At 39.4% G+C, this 25375-nt stretch overlaps 2 protein-coding genes across 3 annotated transcripts in view; one reads left to right on the top strand and one right to left on the bottom strand.

The window, feature by feature from the left end:
• Positions 1–10734, top strand: part of si:ch211-57n23.4 (immunoglobulin superfamily DCC subclass member 3) — a 35653-nt gene extending 24919 nt beyond the window's left edge. Inside the window, exons 10-14 of the mRNA XM_067611702.1 lie at positions 581–769; positions 2798–2911; positions 3743–3869; positions 4079–4193; positions 5998–10734. Of these exons, the coding sequence (XP_067467803.1) occupies positions 581–769; positions 2798–2911; positions 3743–3869; positions 4079–4193; positions 5998–6075 (623 nt within the window). The 3' untranslated portion in view covers positions 6076–10734. The remainder of the gene's footprint in view (positions 1–580; positions 770–2797; positions 2912–3742; positions 3870–4078; positions 4194–5997) is intronic.
• A 651-nt stretch (positions 10735–11385) lies between these two features.
• On the bottom strand, positions 11386–20891 carry LOC137198077 (gonadotropin-releasing hormone II receptor-like). Of its 2 annotated transcripts, none has more exons than XM_067611700.1 (4): positions 20475–20891; positions 17895–18435; positions 15023–15224; positions 11386–12689 (listed from the first exon to the last, which is right to left on the bottom strand). In XM_067611700.1, exons 2-4 carry the CDS (start codon positions 18432–18434, stop codon positions 12274–12276), a joined length of 1158 nt encoding a protein of 385 aa, XP_067467801.1. In that variant the 5' UTR covers position 18435; positions 20475–20891; the 3' UTR covers positions 11386–12273. The 2 variants fall into 2 exon arrangements, with proteins under 2 accessions (XP_067467801.1, XP_067467802.1); XM_067611701.1 differs by lacking the exon at positions 20475–20891 and adding an exon at positions 19892–19953.
• Positions 20892–25375: the final 4484 nt, after the last annotated feature.

The raw sequence follows: 25375 nt of genomic DNA, 5'->3' as shown, positions 1-25375 counted from the left end.
CACATCTTTTGCCACATATGCCTTCTCTAACTACATGCACAATTTGATTGTGCTGGTTGCATATTCACACCTTTATGTCTCCCTTGTGTTCGTTAAATAGGTTTCTCATTCATCAAATGTTCCTTTTCCTCCCCTCATTTTGCCCAATTACAATTCTGTCATCATTTCTACATATTTAATGTCATCATTTACTTTACAAAGTTTTCATAAAGAGGGATGGCTGCTTAAAAGGTGTAAAAACATTTTGACCCTTTGCTTGTATATAGGATATGTGGTTTAGGAATTATGAATGACACCTGTTACTTGACTCATTTGTAAAATTGAATTGCTTTTTTATGAAGTCCATCCTTTAATAGCTTCCCATGTTTTATTAGTCTTTATAATTTTCTTTAGTTGTTGTGTCTTTTTCTTTTCAGTGCTGAGTCCACTTCCTGTCAGCTGCTTCAATTGTCACATTTTTCAACCGAACCTGCTCTTCTTATTGTCTCCTCAGAGAGCAGTTTATTTTACTTTTTTGTCCTCTCTAATCTATCAGCTCATCTTTCATCACTCTCTTTCTCTGTGTGTTCTATCCGTCCAGTTCCGACCCCTCCCACCTTCTTCACCAAGGTGGTGAACTCTAGCGCTGTGCAGGTCCTGTGGGAGCTCCCTAGCAAGGCTGGCAAGGCTGAGGGCTTCAGGCTGTCCTACCGCAGGGTCCCCCACAGTGACTTCCAGGGGCCCATCCAGCTGCCATGTCACATCAACGCCCACACCATCTCTCATCTGGGTGAGTCTGTGTGTGTGTGTGTGTGTGTGTGTGTGTGTGTGTGTGTGTGTGTGTGTGTGTGTGTGTGTGTGTGTGTGTGTGTGCTTGAATGAAAGATTTTGTCCTCAGTCTTTTCTCTCAGACAGTGCTTTCTGTTAGGCTGCATACAGATATTGCCTCCGCTGTTGGGTTGACACACTCTAATCCTAACCATCCCCCTAACACTGACTTGAATCTGGTATAAAAAAATATATCTTGTCATGTTTTATCATGACTCTGGCTGTTCATTGTGTGTGTCATGGTTGCACCAGCATATATTCCCACATTAATCAGTATGAAATATGCAGCAGGTCAGCATGAACAGAGTACAGGGACTGCTGATGAAAAAGTTATACATAGACTACGCTATAAATACTTCCACACCATACCACCACCATGTCACTCATTCCTTTACCTCATTTCTGGACAGCAGAACCTGTCTCTCCCCCAGGTTTGTTTACACAGTGACACCTGCAGGCTCAATATCTGTAACCATAACAACACATTTATCTCGGTCACCCAGAATACAATGTTATTGAACTGGAATACAGGACATCGGCTATGCTGTGCTGTCACCTATTATTTGATTATATTTCAAAGGAGGAATGAACACCTCTCTTAAAGACCAAATGTACAACTTCCGTACAACAGAAGTACAACAAAATCTGGGCTCTACAGACATCACTTACATCACTATGTGGTGTCCAATAACTACCCCCACCCCTTTTTCCACTCCTACATAGAGCTTCTCCCAGTTTGATTTAATAGATTTAGCTTTTAATAGATATAGCTATTATGGTAATGCTTCCTTTCCAGGTCCCACAGTTTCCTGTCATTTCCTAGAGAGAAACTGTGAAGTGTAACTGTAAATCACTGGAATGATTAATGTTACTTGATGTAATGTAATGCTGATTATGGGAGTGTTAAGTTGGTATGCTTCAGATGAATTTCTAGTTTAATCTTAATAACCTTTTTTATCAGTAGGTCAGCTGAATATGTAAAAATGTGAAATGCAGCTAGGCAACAACAACTGCTTAGAAACTCAATTGAACTGTCTCTATTTTCCATATAATTAATGCCAAATGACACTGCTCTTTTCAAGAGTTCTTTCCAACTTGCCGGAAAAATTATTAGGAAATTACAGACCTGGAAAATTAAAAACTATTGTCACTTTTACTTATGTCTTATGAGACAGCTAACCATGACTTAATATCTGTCTCTCTAAACCGCAGTATGAATAAAGGCTGAACGACTATGAAGTTATTGACAGAGTAATGAGCCTGTGTCTGTCCATTGTCTGTCAACCTTTGCACCTAAAGCATCTCTAATAGCAGCCGTCACTGTCACTGAACACACATTGATTTTCACAGCAGAAGTGCTGTCAATGATAATCATGTTTGATGCAGCAATGTGTTGCATGACAATTAGCTCATCAGTTCGTCATCTAAGAGCATTAGGTGTAATTGCAGTTGAATGTGGAGCACCAAGAAAATGATGAAAAACAAAGAAAGCAATGCTGGAATGAATGATTGAATTTGTTGATGACACTTTCTGATTGAGTCACTTGAAGTCACAGCATGAAACATCATCACTAGCAGCATAAATGAGGAGAAGTAACTGTAGTGCAGGGAATAAGACCAAGATATATAATGGTGTAAAGCTCAGACACATTTAGATTTTGTTGGATTGTCCCATTGGTTATTAAGCTGTGAAATGATAACATGTAAACTGTAGATGATTTGATAATTGTCTTCATTCCAGTTAATCTAATTTCCCCTCTGATCTTCAGGGTATGCAATTATGCCCCCTGCACCGCCAATAAAATAGCCAATATGAAGGTGTTGTAAGAATGGATACTTGAGTGTAATTTTGCCTGTAAAGAACACACATCCTCAGCAGGAAGGAGTAAGGAGAAGTTAAGACACATATTCCATTTCAAAGACCCCGCCTCAGTTTATTGTGTTTGACATCAAACTCTTGTGTGACACTGCATGGGGCTCTCTGTTTTAGAACAAGGTGCAGTGTATGAAGTCAAGCTGGTGGCCTACAATGGAAATGGGGAGAGCGAGTGCTCCAAGAGACTGGTGTCACTGGCAGAGGAAGGCACGAGTGCACAAACCACTGGTGAGTATGATCACAGACTGTGTCTTTGAACAGCTTTCAGCTGCTCCTCTGAGTAGATGTGTGAAGCTTGTGCAAAAGTACAAAATACAAGTAAAGACAAATATGTAATGCCATATTTCCTGTATACTCTATGTTTGTTCACAACATACACACCTTTAATATGCTTTAATATGAGTAAGTTAAAAGAACAGACCACTACAGTTTACAATACATACTCATTGAAACAATGATTCATTCTAATATGTCTGGGTCAGAGACTACTTTAAGAAATTCAACAATTGGATGATAGAAAACTTAATTTGGTCAACATATTCATAGATGCATACAATATAAGAGACAACAAATATCCAGTGTCTTGATTATTTAATAGAATACAAAACTCAAAAAGTGGGAGAGAGAATCTGACGTGGACATAATGAGGAAGATTGTCATAATATCTTGGTAAATCAGAGTGAAGACCACCCACTCAAGGTTAAAGTGAGAGTTCTGTTGGAAGAACATAATCTGATATTGTGTGACTCCAAAGTAAAAGTTTATATGTAGAGGCTCTCAGGGACAGAACCATTGCTGGAGGCAGCGTGGTAAACAAGAAATAGCTGACTATTGTCATATTTTGTGGGCGCCTCCTTATTAAGAAATTTGGAATAGAAGTAGATTGTACTTTTTTCATATTGCACCAGAGCAAAATTCCACATAAACTCCTCCTCTATCACACTGAAACGGCTGCAGGAAAACCTCCACTGCATTGCAAATTTCAATGAAACAAAACTAGGTCAAAACCTTAAGATTATGGTATCAGCAATATGTAAAATACTGGAAACTTGTTTGCAGGAGGGAACAGTCTGTGTCAGTGCAGGGATGGAGAGGCCTCTCTGGGCAGCATTGTTATTGGCATTCATATTGGCACCGCCTGCATCATCTTCTGTGTTCTCTTCCTCATGTTTGGATACCGTCGCAGGTAAGGGCCAATACACTGAACATCCTTTTTACTTGTATGTTATACACTATCACTGATTCTTCTTAAATTATAATACAATGGATTATGTGTCATGTTTATTGATATAGACACGTGGACATGACTTGTTCATTAATTAATAGGACTGATCTTCAGTAATGCTAATATAAAGTTCTGCAGGATATGTACTCATTGCTGGAACCTGTTTGCAGTTTGTTTTGCAGTAAAGGGACTCAGGACAGCTGGTCTGTACCGAGGGACAACACAGGGCACAATGGTATCCCTAAAGATGCAGCAAATCGCCCCAGAGTGGAGTCAATGCCTCAGGTAGTCACAGTTTGTTTGACTTAATTTATTAAGTAGAGTTTCATTTCAGAACAAAGTATTCTAGTCAATAAAACAAGTACGCTGTAGATGGACCTGACAATTAACTTAATTGATGAGTGAGTTAAACAATCACAAAGTCAACTGTTTCTATGACTAAAAGTGGTACTTACACTGTATTTTACAGGTCTTGCTCTAGTGTCAAATCTCTTTCGTTACACTGCAGCATGCTCGATTAGGCAAAACACATGTATCAATAAAACAATATGCCACAGCCACAGAGTAGTTTTACACAGTAGTGTAGGGGGCGATTGGGGGCGAGAGTCTAAGAAGGAAGGAAGGAAAGAACTATTACACTATTAGTAAAGTTCATTGTGATGCAATATATAGGGTGTACCTTATATATTAATAGTGCTACATAATGTTATCCAGCAATTTATTACAACATCTCATAACATTTCATGATTGAATCAGACATTTTTGCATGATGGTTAATAGACTTATGCACAATTTATATTTTTAATCATTAGTGTGGTGGGACAGCCAGAAGTTGTCTTTACCAAAAGAGAAAGTGGGGAAAAAAGGAATGCATTTTTTGACCAGTGGAAGGTTTATTTTGGTGAATATCATCCAGACCATCTAAATCAAAGATCTGCTGAGTCAGACTAACTACCAAACCCCACTGGCATCAGCACATACTGTATGTAGTGACAATGCCATGCATTCATCACAGGTCAGCAGGCTTGCTAATAGCTAATAAGCTTACCAGATAGTTGTAGGATAGTAACTGGTTTGGAAGTGGAAGATAAACTGGGATAACTAGCTTAAACAGATAACTGTACTGGGCCTCAGCCTATAGTTCAGAGATGCTGTCCCTGTTAGCTCTATAGCAAAGACCAACCTGGTCTTCACACAGCAACTTTGATATGCTTTTGTAATATGATATTTAGGACTAAAACTCAAATTTGTTCATCTGCAGGAGTGTATGAACTGGCCATCACCTGTAGTAGTCAGTCCCTTTCCTTACAGTTTTAGGTGTTGTTCTTGTATATTTGATCAAAGCAAGTCCATCTAGCACTGCAGTCAGTGATGTTTAGAGCTGATGCCACTGCATCTGTCACGTGTAAGACGTTCACCTTCAAGAGCAGTAGCTGCCAATATTTAGGATTACACTCATCTATCATTTTATTTGTTAGCAAGTAGCGACCCTGAAGTATTGGATGAAATTTGATGTTGAAATTCATCTGTGAGATGACACAATGATATATTTTACCTAAACCACGCAGTTTAAAATCAATACCTGGGTAAGAGCCTCTTACTCTATCAGCCCTGAAGAAGTTTGATATCAGATTTAGATTTTCACAAGATTATTCTTTGATTGATACCCCAATAATCACCTCTTATTGTTACCCAACAAAGAGTCCAAAAGTACTTATGGTAAGAACCATAGATTTTGCTGTATCACTATGTCTATGAAAGGTTTTAAGACACCATCATTGGTTAGTCATGATAAGAAATTGTTAGAGCAGGATCTAGGGTCCTCTGAGATGAGCAACAGCCTTAGGTAGCTGAATTTTGACTGACAATCAGTCAATAGTACAATGACTCAGTGGTCTCATAGTGATGCAGTGGACAGCCAGGGGAAACTGCCAGGAGTACCTTGCTCAGTACTAAGGTTTTTGACATATGGCCTCCACTATCAGGATGAGTTGAAATCACTGGTTGTACATGTCATACATATTTCCATACTTGAATAATATCTAATTCCTTGTCCTTCCTCTCTTGCTCTTGTGATTCTTCCTGTCAGCAGGTGGTCTGTCCAGCGCAGTGCCAGGTCATCATCGAGCAGCACTCGTCAGGTTTGCCTGGCACGGGCACTGGCTAGCACTGGTCAATAATATCCCCATCCATATCCCTATCCTTCCCACCAGCAGTCTGCTACTCACAGGAAACTCAAGCCCCCTATCAAGGAGCACTGTTCGTGCCCTTTGATAGGGGTCAGCCATAGGTTTAGTCTCGCCAAAAACCTGCTGCTTATAAACTGAACTAGTAAAACTGTGACAGAATGTTTATAGAGCTAGGAAACATCCTGGTCCTGTGCCACCCCATCCTCATCCTCTATCCCTACCTCAAACCAAAGCTTATTGCCTTTAATGCCTGTGCATGTGCACATGTGCATGTAGAAAAAGCCTTCAGAAAGCATTGTCACTCCAGATATTGTCCTGTTATATTCTGTCCTGTGTACACCACAAACATTCATGTAACTTTTCCAGTGGGAGTCTGTTCCATAACCAAAATATTCTATTTCTCAGATCTCCCCTGGTAAGCTGACATGTGAAGATGTGCACTCTTAAAAACCCCAAATGAAGCCAAATATTTTCACCTTATGGGGACATGCCAATTAGTCTGTTGTGACAAAACTCTTGACTTTGCCTTCAGTTCCTCTGCAATAAGAAAGGGAAGAAACATAGCGGCCTTTGCGAATGCCTTACAGAGGTGAGTCTGATTAGAAATGATTGTCTATCACCGTACGAGCCATTTAGAAGAACCATGTAAACTCTCCCTTCTTTACTACCCTCTTCCTCACACATAAGCTGCACACCTCCAAAGAAAAGCTACCTCAGTCTGATAAGAATGTCTGAGCCATAGTTGAGGCCAATGTTAGCCTGATGATGCTGCTTGTGCTAGCCTACCTCAACCAAAAAACTGAAACCCTTTCCCTTCAGCAACTACTTCCTCAACCAGTGCCAATGCCAGTGTACCGTGCCAGCCGCCACCCAGGCCAGTCCAGAGAGTGTTCACTGGGATGACTACCATGGAGAGCATAGCTGTGGCAGAGCATGACATCATCTCCACAAGCCAAAGCCTTACTGTACCAGAGATCAACATGAGCCTGAACAACCTCCTGTTCAAGTCAGGTCACCTTTTGTTTCCATCAACATATCCAGTTTTGCTGGAAATGTTGCATTTTTCTGATATGACATCAGAGGATATCAAGAGGGCCATGTAGTCTTTCCTCCTTCATTATTGTTGCTCCATTATGTGGATATCCATGGCTTTCATGTACCCACAAGTGTCCATCTCCAAAGACATATTTGTGCAAAGGATGTACCTCATGGAAAATATGGACCTCAAAGAGTGCTTTGTGAACATTTTAAGCCATGCATTCTATTTTTTCTATGAAGTCCTTCAGAGAAAACAAGCTAACAGGATGCATGTTTGATCTGCACACACCTGATGGCATACTGATGACAAGCCAAAAAAAATACTGTTTTAGGCCATGCTGCTGAGTTAACTCTCCAGATGCCAAATTGGTCTCCCTGGGACCTCAACGACACTGAGTTGGCGGCTTAAGAAGATTTAAGGTGATACTTGCCTGAATGCACGGACAAGGCTTGTATTTCACCGTGTCAGCCTATCCAAAAAGTTCTTCTATGAAAACCAAGCTGAATGATACCCAAAGATGTAAACATTTTGATGGGTTTCTTTATTTTCCTTTAAAAATTTTATTTCTAAGAGAGACTAGATTTGCTCACAGTTTTGGATTTTTCCTGTTTGAAAGGGGTCACCTATATGTAAAGTGCTTTAACTGAACCCAAGCCAAAAACATTTTTGCTCATGATTTCATTACCATTTTTTAAAAAGTATCTTTCATGTCCTTAATTTTGGAAGTCATTCCAGGTGCACCCCTTCAACATGGGACTGTTTATTTTGTTGATTCTAACATTTAACTTTTAAAGAGTGACCAAATGAAAATGTCAGATATTTTGAAAGACTTTTTATTTCAATACTATATGGAATACTTGCTTTCTTTTTTAAAGTAGTTGAATTCTTGCCAAATATTTAGAAGAAATATGTAACCAAATACCTCTACATTTTTAACATTCATAGTCTTTACCTTTACACTTCCTCATAACCAAAGCACAGAAACATGCGTGTGAGCGTGATAATATACATGTGTGTGAATGGCTGATAGCAGGTGAACCTTGAGGGCAGCAGCTTTGAGAAGGAGCCACAAAGTTAGATTTAAGAAGTAAATCTTGAGCCAAGTTTTTTATACACAACCGACCCAATGAACATGACACAAATTTAAAGTCCACCTGAATTCAAAATGCATATTTAATCAAGATCTGCTATGTTCATCATAGATCCCTTACCCAAAACTGAGTTAGCCATGTTTGATTTATTTGGTTTCATGACAGGGCGGTTGCTTGCTGTTGGTTCTCTATGTATGCAGAGTGAGAACTTCTTTGCATGTAACCAATCTAATTATTTCACTTGAGGTCCATATATACAAACAGCCAGAAAACTCAACACCACAAAAGAGCTACAGACTTTGAATAACATCCCACATTTGCTTTTTTCCTCATGTCTCCTTCTTATCTACCAGCTTGGACACATGTACCGGAGGAAAGGTACAGTGCTAACAGTTTGCAGACTACACAGCTAACTAATTAGCTAGTGAGCTGCAGCACAGAGAAAACCTTAGAAACACACCTGCAAATGACAACGTTACTCAGATAATACCCTAAATGGTGTGGTCATTATTCTTTAACACCGCTGCTAACAAAGCATTTTCTGCCCTTAGCTTATAAGTTAGTGTTACCAGCGCAAGTGTTTTGTCTGGATGCCCCAGCCAGCATAGCTGTCAATCAAACACCTACCCTGGCCTACCTAATCATACTTTAATAACAATTAATTAAAAATTCACCTTGACATGATTTTTGACTGCAAATTGGAATGTCATTTCAGATGGACTTTAAATGGGTTTTCTCTCCGCTGAAAACATGAAAATAACCAGGGTTTAAACCTCATATTACATGACTGAAGAAACTCATATATTATGGACCAAAAGTGTGTGTTGCCTCAAGCTGTTACTGTCCTCAGGGTTTGTCTTAACCCTTTATGAGTGTTAAAGGTTTACTCAAAGCAGAGCAGTATATAAGATGTGGGCTTTTTGCCTCGCCCCCTTTCTTACACAACTGAAAGCTGTTAAACCAACATGATACCAAAAAATGTTTTTGATATGGAAGACCTAAAAAGTCAATGTGTTAGTGTGAAGTGTGTAGTGGTTAAACTAGGTTTTAAAATGGAAAGCATTTGTTGCTTCTGTTTGGAACGTTTCATTTCTCTGCCTCTTTTCATTTGAGTCTTTTGTTCTTCCTGCTGAAAAGGAAAAGTTGCCAAAACAAATGTTTGCTTTTTTTGGAATGTTTATTATTGTTATTATTATTACTAGATCTGATAACATGAATTATGATAATTTCAAATGATTTTTTTCATGTGTGAGGGTGAAATGAAAATTTTGTTAGGATTACTTTATGATGGTCTTTGAGCAAGTGATGTGAGTTTTCCAGAGATTGTAAATTTAAGGCTTTCGAGGCCAAACTCATGTTCTGCCCTAAAGAGCCAGCAAGTAGTAGAAAAAGAACTACAAAAAAGAAAAAAATTGTAGTTAAGTAGAAACTGGCTGCTAGTACCAACAAGAAAAAAATGCTTTAATGATTATAAGTGCTTCTCTGTTCTCTAAGCCTCCCACTGGTGTATTGTAGCCAACTGAAAATTTAAAGCTTTAACCTGTTGTGACTGAGGTCCTCTCCTTGGTCTTTGGCCAAAATGAGAAGGTTTGAAGGTAAAAGACTGCAGCTGGAAACAGAGACCAAGCTGTGACTTTCAAGGGTTTCACAGTACATTTGTTTTACACGTTATGTAGCACATTCACACAAAAACTATTTTAAATGATGTCAGTTCACATAAATCACAAAAAACTCATTCGCAATGGTGTTGTAATCTTCACTCCTAAGACTTCTGTCACCAACCCAATGCAGTGGAAGGTAATGGAATTCCTGTTGCTTAAAGCAAGACTGTGTAACTTTTGAAAGTAGAAATTATATATTTTTTGCCATTACAAATCACTTAATAAGAAATAAAGCACATTCTTATTTAATTCATTACACTTTTGCTACAACAGTCTTACTTGGTTTGGTGTGACCAGTGGCTTTTGGTAGCTAATGCTAGCTAATGGAAGCAAACTATATATAGATATTGCTGTAACTGACATCACTCCTATTTTATGTATATCACGTATTTTGCTGACTTTATGAGTCTTCTCTACTTGCTGCTGTCACAATATGTTCTAGCATTTACCACTACCATCCAGCAAAAGTTACATAATCTTGCTGTAAAGCATTCAAAAACTATTTGAAAAACTCAGCAGCAGTTGTACTTTCTACTTTGGCAGTATTACCTGCACTTTTGTACTACCACAGGTTTTTTGTGATTTGTTTGAACTGAACCTTTAATGTTATTTATTTATTTATTTAATTAGCCTGAGAGCTACTTTTTTCTTAAAGTTATGAAGGTACTTACAAGACAACACCAGCACTTTGCCATAGAAACTGTGGAGCTCATATGACAAAATGATAAAAGTATCTGCTAGCCATGATAGCAGCATTAAACAGCTTGGTCTCTGTGTGTCTGCTCTATCTGAATGTCTGGACTGTACTCTGCTTTCTCTCCTTCCCTGATCACATTCCAGTATGCCTAAAACCAAATAAAGACATTTTGTTTAATTAATGTTTCTCTGTTTTATTTTTTTTTTAGCATTGAACAGATTAACCCTGTGATAGCCTGTCTACGTGTACCTCAGTGCACAGACACAGACTGATCAGATCATCCAAGTGCTAGAGCTGTGCACTAACACCACTTTAATGTACAGACGTTCAACATGTAGTCCACCGGGGCCAACTCTGTTCACTGATGAAGTCCCTAAAATGCAGGTGAATGAAATGGCTGAAAAGGCTAGTAAGTGAACCTTTGAGTTAATATTGTTTTGGCACACATTAAGTTAAAAAGTGTACAGCCTCTCTATGGAAGCAGGCTGCTCTTACTGGTTTAGAAGGCCAATATCATGTAAGTTAAACACATCACATAACACCAAATAAAACTAAATATTTCATAAATTCAGGCAGCTCATCAACATCAGGATTGATTTTGGAGACAAACCAAGCTGCAGGCACCCAAGTCCAAAATCAGTGGTCTTTCATTCACACATCATCTGAGAGTCACATCACCATACAGGGCAGTGAACATGAATGGACTAATCAATACCACACCTACATGTGTTAAAACCTCTAAATGTTGTAAAAGACAGGACTGAAATTCCTTCACAGTTGTCAGAGATATTGTCCAGCAGACTTTTATTGAGCATATATGACATTCTGATACTTTACATCACACCTGCTTGCACTTCGAGAATAATCATTTTGGTACAGTCACATTCAGTATATTATTACATATAAATTACATATAAATTGCACATAGGTTGATCATATATATGCATACATAACAACAGGTTATTTTTGGCAGACTATTAGAATCTATATTTAGTTTAATACTGGCCAAGTGACTAATGACTTACTTTTCCAAGAAAAGCTCATTACAATACAAACTACTGTTTATAAGAGATTTTCACAATCATGCAAGGAAATAGTAATTATCCAGTTTGCAATGTTTGTCTTCTCTTGGAGGTGACAGGTAAATACAAAACCTTAGAGGGATAGTTCAACTTGTTGTGAAATACTCTTACTCGTTGTCTTTCTGACAGTGAGATGTTCAGATGGATATCAGTTTCATTGTCAGGAGTCAGTATGCAATTAGCCTAGCTCAGCATAAAGACTGGAAGCAGGGGGAAACAGCTAGCCTGGCTCTGTCTATTGTTCAAAAGAATTCACTCTTCCCAAGCTCTGGACTTCATGCCTGCAAGATGTTTAAAGGCAGAATGAGTAGGATTTTCATAAAAAATAACGTATAGACTCATACAAAAGTAGTCCTTCTCAATCATCACTTATGACCCACTATAACTGTAGCAGTGCCTGTATCTGCAGAGACCCTGCCCTCTGCTTGTATTTTCTTATTGTTTTGCTGTGTTCAGAATGTTTCTGAGCATCAACCTTTGGGAAAACTGTAGTTCTAAAGGGCAAGAAAAGCCAAAGTCAAGTTGTACTCATAGATTCCCTTGAGCATCAAACACCTGTGTTAAGGACATTGGGTGTATGGTAACAAGAGTCAGATCATCCGCTGTCTATCCTGGGTTCCCACTGTGCTGGTTTGAGCTCAGATCAGACTCCATCTCCCCCGCAGCCCCTGCACTCCGACCTGACAGACGATCAACAGAGCGAGGCGAGGCGTTGCTGGTTTGGCGACCACAGCAGCACGCCACCACATCAGTGAGGTCAGCTCGGAAAGAAGGTGTGTAGAAGCCGTAGATGACTGGGTCACAGCATGTGTTCAGGTTGCCAAAGACAAAGAGTATGTGGTGCACATATTCTGGGGTGTTCTGGATCATGGCTGGTTGGAACCAGTACCAGATCCCTAGGAGGTAGTAGGGTGTCCAGCAGATGACAAAGGAGCTAACAATCACAATGGTCATCTTGAGGGTCTTCATCCGTGCTTTGGGTATCATATCTGTTCCACTACGTCTCAGGCAGTGCTCACCATCTGCAGAAACACAACATGGACAAAAGCTCATATAAAGGAAATCATACATTTCTTAAATGTAAGTAAATGGTTAATCATTACCATCACTTCTTGTTGAGATGGGGATTATCTAGTTTAGGGTGTGGGAGTTTTGGTGTCTTTTCACTGGGGGCACAAAATTGGACAGTTTCGAATTCTGCACATAGTAGTTTTAATGCTAGTATTTAAGGCTATGTTCATATTACATGCTGAAATGGCCCAAATCCAATTTTTTTGCCTCAGATCAGATTTTTTCACAGATGTCTTAACAAGCCAAATCAGATTTTTTTCATCTGGGCCATTTTTCAGATCTGGGTCACTTGCATATGTGATCCTAGGTCTGATTCATATCTGATCTCTGGCTATGTGACCGCTGTCAGGACAGACTTCATGTGTTTTTTTAACATCTCACTTCTCTGCACACACACATATTGCCTGTCATCATCATTCAGTGCCTGCACCTCACAGTCTGGTAAAAAACAAGGGGAGCAACAACAGTGATGTGAATCAACAGAGAGATGAGGAAGTTTTACAATTGTTGAACATTTATGGAGAAGTTTCTATTCAAGCCAAACTGGATGAAACTTATTGTAACCGAATGCTAGCATAGCCATGTCCTGTATGCTTATGACTTGACATTATTGTTGTTGTTCTTGAACACATGCGGTTCACATTTCAGTTAAATCTGCGAATGTGTGGCAGTTTCAGACCTCAAAGGTGTTCACACCGGGGTAGGATACATGTCACTTATAAACATGAATGTGAACCATCAACGCAAAAAGATTGGTGCTGACAACAAAATCAGAATTGTGCATTAAGGCCTGTAATGTGAACGTAGCCATTGTTTTTATCTCATGAAACTCTTTGCTTATGTTTTGTATGTTTGCTGGAATATCACATACAAAACACTAAACCTGTTCATTCATGAGAGATGTTCAATAGCTTGTCTGGGCCAGTGCACTGGAACACACTTTACACAATTGTTTCAAAATCAACAGCATAAGCCCACGGTCACACTTCAAGTTTAGCAATGACAAATTCACTACATAACTGGCTGCCACCCAACTTTCCCCCAATGACTCAAACACAGTTCAAATACTATTTTAAATACCCCTTACAGCCGGAGGGAGATATAGTGTGAAGCCACTTACAGAGATTTAAAGGATAATTCCAGTTTATACCCCCTTGGATCTTATATTAGTTTTGTCCATCATTTCTATAAGTTATACATTATGGTCACCGAATTAATTGCCAAGATCTGGGAACACAATGACAACACTAAAAAGAATCTGACAAGCAGTCAAAAGATCAGACAGGATGGAACCCGGCCAACAATTTGTTGTAGATTATCAAAACCACTTTATTTGAGCTGTCACAAACACTATCCATGGTGCTCCATTCCTAGCATAACACTCCCAAATCTCCAACTAAACTATCTGCAGTTAAGTTGTATTGTGGATAATGTATGTATGCTGGTTTTGACAAGGAAGAAAGATTATATTTCTGGCTCTGCTGCATAAATGTCAAAACCTTTCAAAAAAAACTGTCTGAAAGAAATGTAATAGTAGTGCAATGCTTAATCAGTTGAGTACTCTTTTACGAACGCACCACTGGTGCTGGACCCACTGGCAGGCACGAGTGATGAAGTAAATCTGCACAAATATTTCAAGTTAAGTTTGAATTTGGTGAATTTATATGAATTTGTGCCATTGACCAATAGCAAACTGTCTTGACAGTGCTGACCTTTGAAAGAATGAGGAGCTGGAGAATCAAACACAGTGTTCGTAAGCCAGCTAAACTGAAGAGATATTGTGCCTGAGTTGGCTCGTACTAGCATGTTCTCAGCTTGCTAGCATGTTAGCAGGTTGGTTACAGTACAGTAATAATGTGATCACGCCTTTAATCTCTAAATACCCTGCTTGAGAGACAACACCTCAGAATATAAGAGAAAGTTAAACTTTCAATTTATAGTAACATTACTTCAGTGTATGAAGTCAGTCATTATTTATTTGACACTATTTGAAGACTTCAATACATCCTGAGTTTCTGTGTCTCTGTTATTGATCTTCATTGTCAATAGTTACTGTCAATTCCTCAACAGGAAAACTGTCTGCAGGGTAAATGTGGTTCTGTAAACTGATGATGTGTACAATGTTATTAACAAGACGGAAGTACAAAAGACCCGAGTTGTAACAAGCTGGACTAATCCTGTAAACCATCAGCAGTTCTGAGTGGTGTAAGGTGAAAAGGGTTCAAATGTCCTTCTCCAGATTGTTGATTCCCTCCAGAGGTCACATTGTTTAAAAGTTACACACCTTTGCTCTTGTGCATCTGCCCATTGATCTTGGTGAGGATGCGAGTATAGCAGAAAGTCATGACAAGCAGGGGGAAGACATACAGCGTCACAAAGTGAAACATGTTGTATGCCGTCTCCTGCCAGCGATGCTGGAAACTTCCATGGGTCACACACTGAGTGAAGTCCACTCCATCAGCTTTAATGGCCCGAAAGATGAACAGCTGAGGATGAAGAGTGTTAAGATGAAGGATGAATATCATGCAGTCACAGAAAAACACAAACAAACTTGATATTTGTTTATATTAAACAAATGACACAAAGAACCGCATGACGTAGCCGGTTCTTTGACTCCATGTTGTGCATTAAAGTCGTTTAATGCACCTCAGTGTCTGAATTATACAGTACCAGAAATGTAACATCAGGGCAATCACTTGTTACTGACTGTTCTGGAACAAGAGTCAAAAACTAATGAAGCTAAAGTAGGCTGTTAGCGTGTTAACCAGGCTCGTGTCTGCATGATGCTGTGGCTGCACTGGTTGTTTAATAACTTGGTGTATGAATTTACAACAGTGATAATACATGAGCTCAACTACTATGCATTAAATGGCTGTCAGTGGCAGTGCTGTGAGTGAATTCCATGTTAAGTTAACAAGACATTAGCAAGAAGACCACATGTACAGAAATAGAGATTTGATACAGCAGTAGTGTGAAGAGTGTCTCTGACCTCACAGCTCATCACTGACAGGCCCCAGGACAAAACCCTATAATCCCCATTCTAATAATTGCTACTACAGAGTTGTTAAAGGGCAAGTGTGGTGATATCCTGTATTTTTGTCATCTTGTATGTCATCTGTATGTCTTGTCATCAAATCACATATGCAGACCCATACCATCAATTCACTGATTCTACTTAAAGGTATTGTGTGTGTATCCAAACCCTGATACATTGTCTTCCTCTGTGCCATAGGGCTCCATTGTCGTTCAAAAACTATTAAAAACACATCAGTGAGCAACACTGTTGCAGTGGGTGATATGTTCCTTCATCACTATGAACACACACACTGTAATTTATTTTGACTCAATCCCACCCACTCCATCCTCAATAGAGCACCAAATCACTAGAGCACCACTGCTGAAAATAGTCCCCACTATTTCCTTCTGTTTCAGTAACATTTGTTAAAAACTACAGTGACCAGATGTTTTAGGAAGTTAATGAGACTTTTTAAAAATGTCACTATATATTTGTGAACCATTTTAAAGATTCACATCTTCAGTAGGAACTGATTGGAGCTGAGAGACACAGACAGGGTGGGGAAGTCAGGACTAAACACATTATTGGATTTAGTTTTTTCATGGGATTTATGAATCAGAAAAATAAAATAACGTTGGTAGGAGAATGAAAGAAACCACACCAATGTGTGTGCTGGGCTTCCTGTCTGTCATGTGAGATAGATAAAGTACTGAGCAGTGTTGTACTGATACAGTATACTGGTTATACTGGGTTTAAATTCACTGGTTTCACTTTGTGTGGAGTCTGCATGTGTTTTTTCTCCAGGTGATTCATTTTACTCACACACTCCAAAGACATACAGTTAGGTGAACTGGAAATTCTTAAACTGCCTCTATGTGAGAGCATGTCTGTCAAGTTGGACATCCAAGGTGTAAAATACCCCGCCTCTCACCAATTGCATGCTGGGATACACCCCTGTGGTAAAGAATGTCCAACTTAAGAGGATCAGTAACCTGCCCAGAAATGCTACCGACTCACAAAGAAGAGTATCAACATCCAGACCCCTCTGATTAAACTGTAATACCTCTGCAGATGCATTTCATCTGTCCAGAAACTACAGATAAAACATAGATTTGGGCTACAAATATTAATGTGCACAAACCATACAATTCTTATTGTGTGGTCACTGCAGTCAAAACCTCTTCATACTATACAGATACTGTAAAAACCTCAGCAGTGTTCCACTACCTACAGAACTATCATGAAAAACTTTAGTCAGCGAGATAAGTCTCTTATTAAATCATGACCAAATCATATCCTTTCAGTTCCTTGAATTGTTGAGTTTCATGCAACTTCACTGTTACCTTAAAAGCTGTAATTACAAGCATTACATTACAAGCAAAAATACATTTGAAGACCTTTTACTGCATGGCAGTAAGGTTATTTTATTGCTCTGATCCAGGACCTTCATTCTATATATCTCTGTCTCCCAGAACTCCAACTCCCAGTTTGGCAGAAGCTATATAAAGGAGATTTTAGTTGTTCTGTCTTCTAGCCAGCAGTGACAGAACTCCAGTCAGTGAGCAAGGAAGACAAATCCTGTGCCATATTTGATCTTATACGGTTTGTGTTGACTGTAATGAGCATTTCTCGTTTGGAGTAATTTGTTGTTTTGTGTTATTTTCCATCTGCCTGGTGTTGGTTTGCGCTTTATGTATTTTCAACATTCACCTATGATACGTTTTATGAGCTGCTCAGTGACTGAAATGTGTACGTTCTGTAAGATAGCAATGCAGGACCATGATACATTTCGAGAATACACAATGTGTGTCATGTCCAGTTTTGTTGTTTGCAACAAATCTGCTGTCACATGACATTATTTAATATTTTGAGGTTGGCTGATTGACTGCAAGCTGCAAGCTGAAACTCTTTCAGCTGTTGCACACCTTCAGGGCAATGCTGATAGGTTTCTGTGGAACACCATACTTACATTTCACTAACATTTCCACATTAGCAGGTGAAAAAAAGCATGTCCAATGAAGAAATGTAGGTCTAACTGAAGGTCTTGTGTTGAGCATGTGCACTCAGGCTCAGCACCAGTTGGTGAAAATGATAAAGACCATAACCTGAAGCTCAGTGTGTAACCTAGAGGCTACTGTACCTGTGGAGATGCCAGCAGCAGACTCAGAGTCCAGGCCACCAGCAGCATGCGTTTGTTCCTGAGGCCAGCATCCAGTGAATCCAGAGGGTGAAGGATGGCACGATAGCGGTCCAGGCTCACCACCACCAGTATGAATGCTGCTGAGTGCATGGCAAAGAGCTTAAGGAAGCAAAGCAGTTTACACATGATGTCCCCAGCATACCACTGCACTGTAATGTTCCAAATGGCATCCAGTGGCATCACCACAAACGTCATCACCAGATCAGCTGATGCCAAGCTGGCAATGAGCGGGCGCAGGTGTGCTGCCAGGCGATAACCCCGTCCCCAGCACACACTGACCAGGACTGACAGATTGCTGACGGCTGCAAAAACAAACAGCACTAGGGTGGCAGCTACACGGCAGCGGGCGGCTACAGTGAAGGATGGAGCCTCCCAGGGCGGAGGAGACGGTGGAGCAGAAGAGTTCAGTAGAGAGAAGATGCAGCCATTCTGTGGAGGATATGCAGGTGTGGAAACCCACAGAGACAAGTTTCCTGTCATCCTGAGAGACACAGAAGAACAAGAATCTGATACTGGCCACAGCAAAGTGTAGATTACAATCCCCTCTTCAAATGGTTTGATTTGACAGACAAATACACAGTCACTGTGTAAGACGTTATAGTAAGATATGTTAAATGTATCTGTTCTGCTCATTATGTCCCAAACTAAATTTGAACTGATCTCTTTTCTAAGTGAGCTGATTTTATTTTACAACTTTTTGAACTTTTTACTGTGAAAATTAAAGTCTGATCATTACACCAAAAGACCTTGATGATCTCTACAACTTTAAATGTTTTTAGGCAAATTATTGCATTTCACTGTTAAATAAATGCACCATTCAAACTGCGCTATAACCCTGCAGGCACTCACTGCCAGTGATAAATTGATTGCAAAGGAATTGAAACTGTCACAGTTTATTTGCTCATACCTCTGAGTATGAATCATCCATACATAAATATGAATAACCAGGTTATCCAAATGGGGATACTGTGCATGTGTGTGACGCAGGTGTGTTTGTAACTCGAGTCATGTAATTAGTTAAACAAAAGATATCATGATAAACGATGATCTACACAACGCTTTATAATTCTACATCCACATTGGTGTCCTCTCACTATGAATCAATACAGCAGGACACTATACAAAATATTACAGGTAACCATGTGAATGCTCTCTATCAGCTGTAAAAGATCTAAATTCATTTAACCAATTTTAATGCAGATCTGTGTGTTGGCTTGTGAACACTGCAAGTTGTAGAATGTGAGAAAAAAAATAATCAATATCCATCTAAAAGTGAAAGTCAGAGAGACGCTCAAAGACACTTCTGCACAGATGATCAGAAACCTGCATAGTATTGGTCATACAGAGATAACAAGCAGGTTTCTTCTTTTCATATCATATTCCGAATATGATGAAGGCACAATAACACTGATGACAGGAACGCTGGTATGCATGTAAAGCCACTAAATGACGATATGTGTTGTTGATGACATGACACGGGCCAGAAGAAAACTGGAAAAATCTAAATGTGTATTAAATTATTTGGCGATAAAAAGATCAGTCCCCTCAGTGGAGTCAGTAGAGGTACCAACATGTCCACAAACAGTCCTGTGTGAAATTATACATTTAACAACATTTCGCTATTGAAGATTGTACAGAAAGGATTCATTTGTATCTGAAAATGACTTCATGGATGGGATTCACCTTGACAAGTCATGGTCATGATGCAGCTGTGAACAGCAGGTTTGCGCTTAAGCACTTGTTGCTATGACAACAGATCCAGATCAACCTTGAATTAGCTTTAAAGAACAGAAAAAGGCTTGTGTCATATCATCAATATTCAAATCGGTTATCCCTATATAAAGAACAGGCTCTGATGTTCACTGTTATAAATGACCAAGCTGATTGTTAGACTGTAGTTAAATGAATAAACACTAACGTCTGCTTCAAAAACTCACTGAAAAAAGTAGAACACAAGAGCATATGCTTCTCTGAGTAGTCGGCAGTGGTGACGAGTATACGCAATGTGTGATGGGCTACCACATACAGAAAACAGTGGTTTGATCCTTTAAGCCTGCAGCGAGAGGCGGTGCAGGCGCGCCCTCTGCTGGCGCACCGCCGGGGCTCTGTGTGTGCTCCTGCACCAAACAACTCCGTACAAGCATTGGTTCTGTCTTCAGCAAACCCATTCAAACATACAGATATCCCAATATGACACATACACACACACACATACAGACACATACAAACACAAACACACGTTTTTCTGCAATAAAGCCAAATAACTGTTAGAGAAATCTTCTCTTTTCTTTAGAATGACGGTCTGACTTCATGCATTCTGCTCTTTCTTTCAGTCTTTCCTTATTTTCAGATCCATGTTTTGGACTGCATTACTTCGACATGGGGTGCGACACGTTCTCATCCCTCTCCCAACATAGCCTACACATGCACACACTGATTCTCACTTAAACACACTAAACCATATCTATTCCCACACTTTAGTACTGGAAACGACTGAGACACAAGCTGCAGTATTCTTACCTGGAAACGATTCTTATCTTTCTACTGACAGTGAGCTGAAGAAACCTGCAGGAATCCTGTTACAGAGCGGAGCTGTCCAGCGTGCTGAAGTATCACCTTGCCTGCTCTCTGTCCTCCGGCTGTTTCACCTGCACACTTTTTACTTTCCGATAAACCAATGATCCAATCTGATCAATTTGTTGCTGTTGCTTAATTGCATCCATCCGCCCGCCTACAGACGCAAGCCCTGCCTTCTACAGTGAATATATTCAGCGTGAACAAGGAGCCGCAAAGATCAACGCCGATTGGTTAATTAAGGTGGGTGACGTGCAGGGTGTCGCAGCGGTAGCCACCTTTGTGACAGAAAGACATCCTGGGAAATTTCCAGTTCATGTGTGGGCTCTTTGTGCAGAGCTGAGGAGAGAAGAGCTGAATGAAAGATCTGCTCTGCGAGAATCAGCCTGTCAATCAAATACATCTGCAGTGTCATCTAAACATCACAACTGTAACTCCAACAGTTCATTCTTTACCTGCCTGCTTTTACACCTTAGTTGGTTCTGATTATGACTCTGTCTGGTCTTGTAATTATAGTGAGCCTCTTTAATGATTCAGTGTAAAAGATCAATAATATATAACTGTAAAATAAATACATATCTGAAATGTGTCTTTTCAATTCTATCAGAATCTAGATCTGACAGACAGTGCTGGAAATTCAAAAGGTAAAACATCTTATTAATGACAAATATAGCATTATACTACAGAATACAATTCCAACCACCACATTACTGCTCATAATGTACATAGTGTTTACACATTACTGTAAATGAATGCCAGAAATGACAAAACACATGATGAATCAGGAAAATCACATCTCTGTGTGTGTGAGTGTGTATTTGTGTTATCTGCAAAGCTTGTATGCAGGCTAAATATAGTCCTGTGCAGTATTTGATAGATTGCAGATTGGGAAACGGTGTTCAACGGATTGAAAAACCTGATTAAATTTATCTTCAGAACTGTGTGCACTGGGAGGTGTGTGTGTCTGAGTGGAACACGTGGATTCATTTGGCTGCAGAGAAACTGTAATGCAGTAAGAGAGGGGAGGAGGCCAGGTATGAGAGTGTCTGTAATTCACTGTCAGTCATCATTCTGTATTTTCTAATGGCAGTAATGAGATACCTCAGTATGCGTGTGTCTGTGTGCGCAGCATCAGTGATAGAGATATGGGATTCCTGATATCCATACCGAGCATTTAGACTTTCAATTCCTGATGATTAGGCCTACTGTGATTAAAATATGTACAAATAAATATCTTAAATATATATTAGAATATATTATATAGCTTAAATATTAGAATAAAGCTGATTCTAATAAATATACAGCACAAACTAGCCACAAAAATAACATACATATAGCCATTCAACGTATGGTACAATCTCATCCACTCACTCATCACAAACATCACATCATGTGAAGACATTTTGCACAACCCCTAAATATTGTCTCTCAGTATTGTGTTTTTCTTCTCATTTTGGCTTTATTTTCTACTTTGTGAAGAAAGAGTAAATAATAAGACTTTGCCTCTTAATCCTTAAAAATTGAACTATTAAACTGTACATAAATAGATTTTTAAAAAAACTCAGTTAAATGTTAGGATTTATTGTGGTTGTGATGTGAATGAACCATCTGACTGTGATCCTGTTCTCAGGTTTTTCCTGCAAAGAGATCTTGATCTTATTTAATAACACCTTAAAAACTCTCATCCAAAAGTATTCACATTAAAAACATATATATTATATATTTTGTAATGTATTTATAATATTTATTGATGCATTATAAATATGGATATGGACTTTACAAACCTAAAATTCTTGGGTGTTATTGAGCTTTTTCTTTCAAACAAACATATCTTAAATTAGACTGATAAACAGACTGAATGGCAAAATGTGGGTATTGATTCAGAGCCTTGAATTTGAGGACATAAAAAATTAAAAATGAAATGAAATAAATTTAAAAATGTATTTTAAACTATGTAAACTCAATCCAGCACATTGCTGCACAGTACACAGAATGATCTACTTACATGAATGTAGTGAGTGTATTACTGGGCACTGTCACTGTATCTATCTAAAAGTGCCAACGCATCTGAGCTATGGAGCGAAAGATTACGTCTCTCTGTAGTGTTCAGTGGTAACTGTAGAGGAACAATGATCATATTAAAAAAGATATTGTAAATATAGGGGGTTCAGCACACAATGATGTAACAGTTGTACCTCAGTGGTGAGTGGGATCAGTGGTGGGCTGCAGGCTATTTATACAGTATATACTGCCTTATGGCAGTGGTACATGCCATGCAAGTGGTACATGCCATTTCCCATGAGCTTCAGACAGGTTGAGTCATAATGATGTAGCAAGATGTATTGGTGACAGTCAGGATGCTGCACTGTCCAGCTTGAACTATCAGCAGCAGCAGCAGCAGTAGCAATAAAAAGCTTCAGCTGGTGCTGCCGTTAACAGTAACAAGGCAAATTTATGGTGGAAGTTGTTGGCACTTCAGCATATTCTGCTCTATAGACTCAGTCTGCAGTCTTTTGCAGTGCTGCAGAGGTTCTATTGATGTTTGCGCTCTCTGGGACTGGGGAGGATATTAAGTCATTCCAAGTCAAGACGCCTAAGTCTAAGTGAAGTGATTCAAGTCCACACCTCTGCTCAGCAGAAAGAAGGCTTTTGAGCTCCATTTCCACTCTGTAGAGGACTTTTCTTCTTTATGTTCCCTCTGGAATTGTCTCTACATATGTACATTCATTTTCTTGACCTCTATGTTAAAGGATAGGTGTACAATTTTTCAAGTCTGTCTTGAATCAACAGTCAAGTTTGAAACTAATATGAAGCTTCAGTGTCCATATGAGTCCAATCAAGTAGATATCTTTCAACATGACAGTCTTTTAGTGCTGAAGTCTCTTTTTGTCACTATACTTTCACCACAGCTCAACAGGGAAACACTGTCCGAGGAAACACAAAGAGGGAATTTGATGCTAAAAAGACTGTAAATGTGTCAGATATCCACTTGATATGACTAACTCAGACTGCTGAAGCCTCATATAAGCTTCACATCAACTTTTAAATGACTGTGTGGACACATTGTGGATTTTGTCCCCCATCACTTACATTGAAAGCACATTTGAAGGATCTTTTAATATCCAGTATGAACAGGAGGAATAATTACAGAGAGGAAAACCTCTTTCACTGTTCATATGGACACCTGACTGTTGTTTTAAGACACAATTGAAAATTTGTGCGCCTATCCTTTAAGTAGATAACAGATAATTCAGCTATTCAGTTATTGGATTTGAAATCAAAGCTCTCTAAACTCTCTACTTCTGTTCTGCTCTGCATGTAAACAGTAAGGATGAGTCACTGTTATCTATCACTGCATTTGCTCAGCTCTCAGTGACGTGATGGCCAAGCTGTTTTCTCATCCATCCCCTCTGCTATATTCTGCTCTCTCCCATCAGGCCACACATGAGCCTGTCCTGTGATGACTACTGTGAGTCAATGCTGCCTTCCTCTGTCTCCAGTCTCTGCGTGCTGGCCCTCTGTGTGATAAATATTACAGCCAGGTTGGATGTTCTTTTGTCCACCCAGGATCATCAACTCCTAGACAACTCTCTGTGTCCTAAGAGAACCATCCTAATGGAAACTCTGTTTGCTGCCACCACACTTCTGTGTTTACCACTGCTGTGTTCTTCACCCACTATAACATCAGTAATGAGAACCATATAGGTACCAGAGAGTTGTATCATCGCATGTGTGTAATAACCCACATGCTCCTGTCTCCTTGCAGCTTGTCCATCAATCAAAATGACAAATGACAACCTGTGACCAAGACACAGTTGACTTCTACTCTTCAATAATATCTGTATCCTGGAGAAAAACTTGACAGGAATAGTCCAACATTTTAGGAAATTACACTTATTCACTTTCTTTCTGTGAGTGAGATCCTCAGATGGATATCAGTCTCATGTCTGTTTGTGCAGTACAGAGCTGGAGTCAGGATATGGTTAGCCTAGCTTAGCATAGAGACTGGAAGCAGGGGGAAACAGCTAGCCTCTGTCCAAAGTGAAAGAGAGCACCTACAGTAACATCTCTAAAGCTCACTGATCAACTCACTGTATCTGGTTTGTTCACAATAATCCACACACAAACAGAAATGTAGAAACAACAGTTTGTGGTATTAGGCGGATTATCTGCTGTAACTATTTCTTGATGAACAACAGCCGGGTTCAAGGACTGTATGCAGCTTCCTTGAGTCTTGTTGTCATGGTGAGGTTACGCCATGGCCAGAGATGCTGCGTAGAGGTGCTGGGCGGATGGATACACTGTTATGAATGAACAATGTTTATTATCATTCCAATTTAGTGCAAGTTGCTAGAAAAATAAAAGTATGTAATAAATAACTAAAACAATGTGTTCAATTATTTTAACAGGCAGGATAATTGTAGTGTATACCAGTGGCAGGCAAGTAGTGGCCCGTGGGCTAAATCTGGCCATTCAGCAAAAATATTTGGCCCGTAATGAAAACTGAAGTTAAACCAAAACTTTGAAAGTAATTCACAAATCTACTGCAGACATTTACAAAAATTCAGTAAATCCCAAAGAATATAATTTTGTTTCATCTAATACTGCCCCCACATGAAAAGAGGCATTAAAACCATGTTGCTTCATGCTGTTTGAATAGAGCATGCTGCGAAATGTCTAATTAACTGACCAGAGGTGAAATTTTAATGTGTGGATCCTAACACTGTTTTAATTCCACAACTTTAGCCTGTTGGACCAGAACACATTAGTTCTTCATGAAGAACTAGGTGGCAGTCAACAGAAATGGTGTGTTGATGCCATTTTTTCTAAGGCAAAAACAACAGAAC

The sequence above is a fragment of the Thunnus thynnus genome, chromosome 15 (genome assembly GCF_963924715.1).
Source record: "Thunnus thynnus chromosome 15, fThuThy2.1, whole genome shotgun sequence".
Lineage (NCBI taxonomy): Eukaryota > Metazoa > Chordata > Actinopteri > Scombriformes > Scombridae > Thunnus > Thunnus thynnus.
The sequence above is the reverse complement of the archived record's forward strand: the minus strand, read 5'-3'. Positions and strand labels throughout refer to the sequence as shown.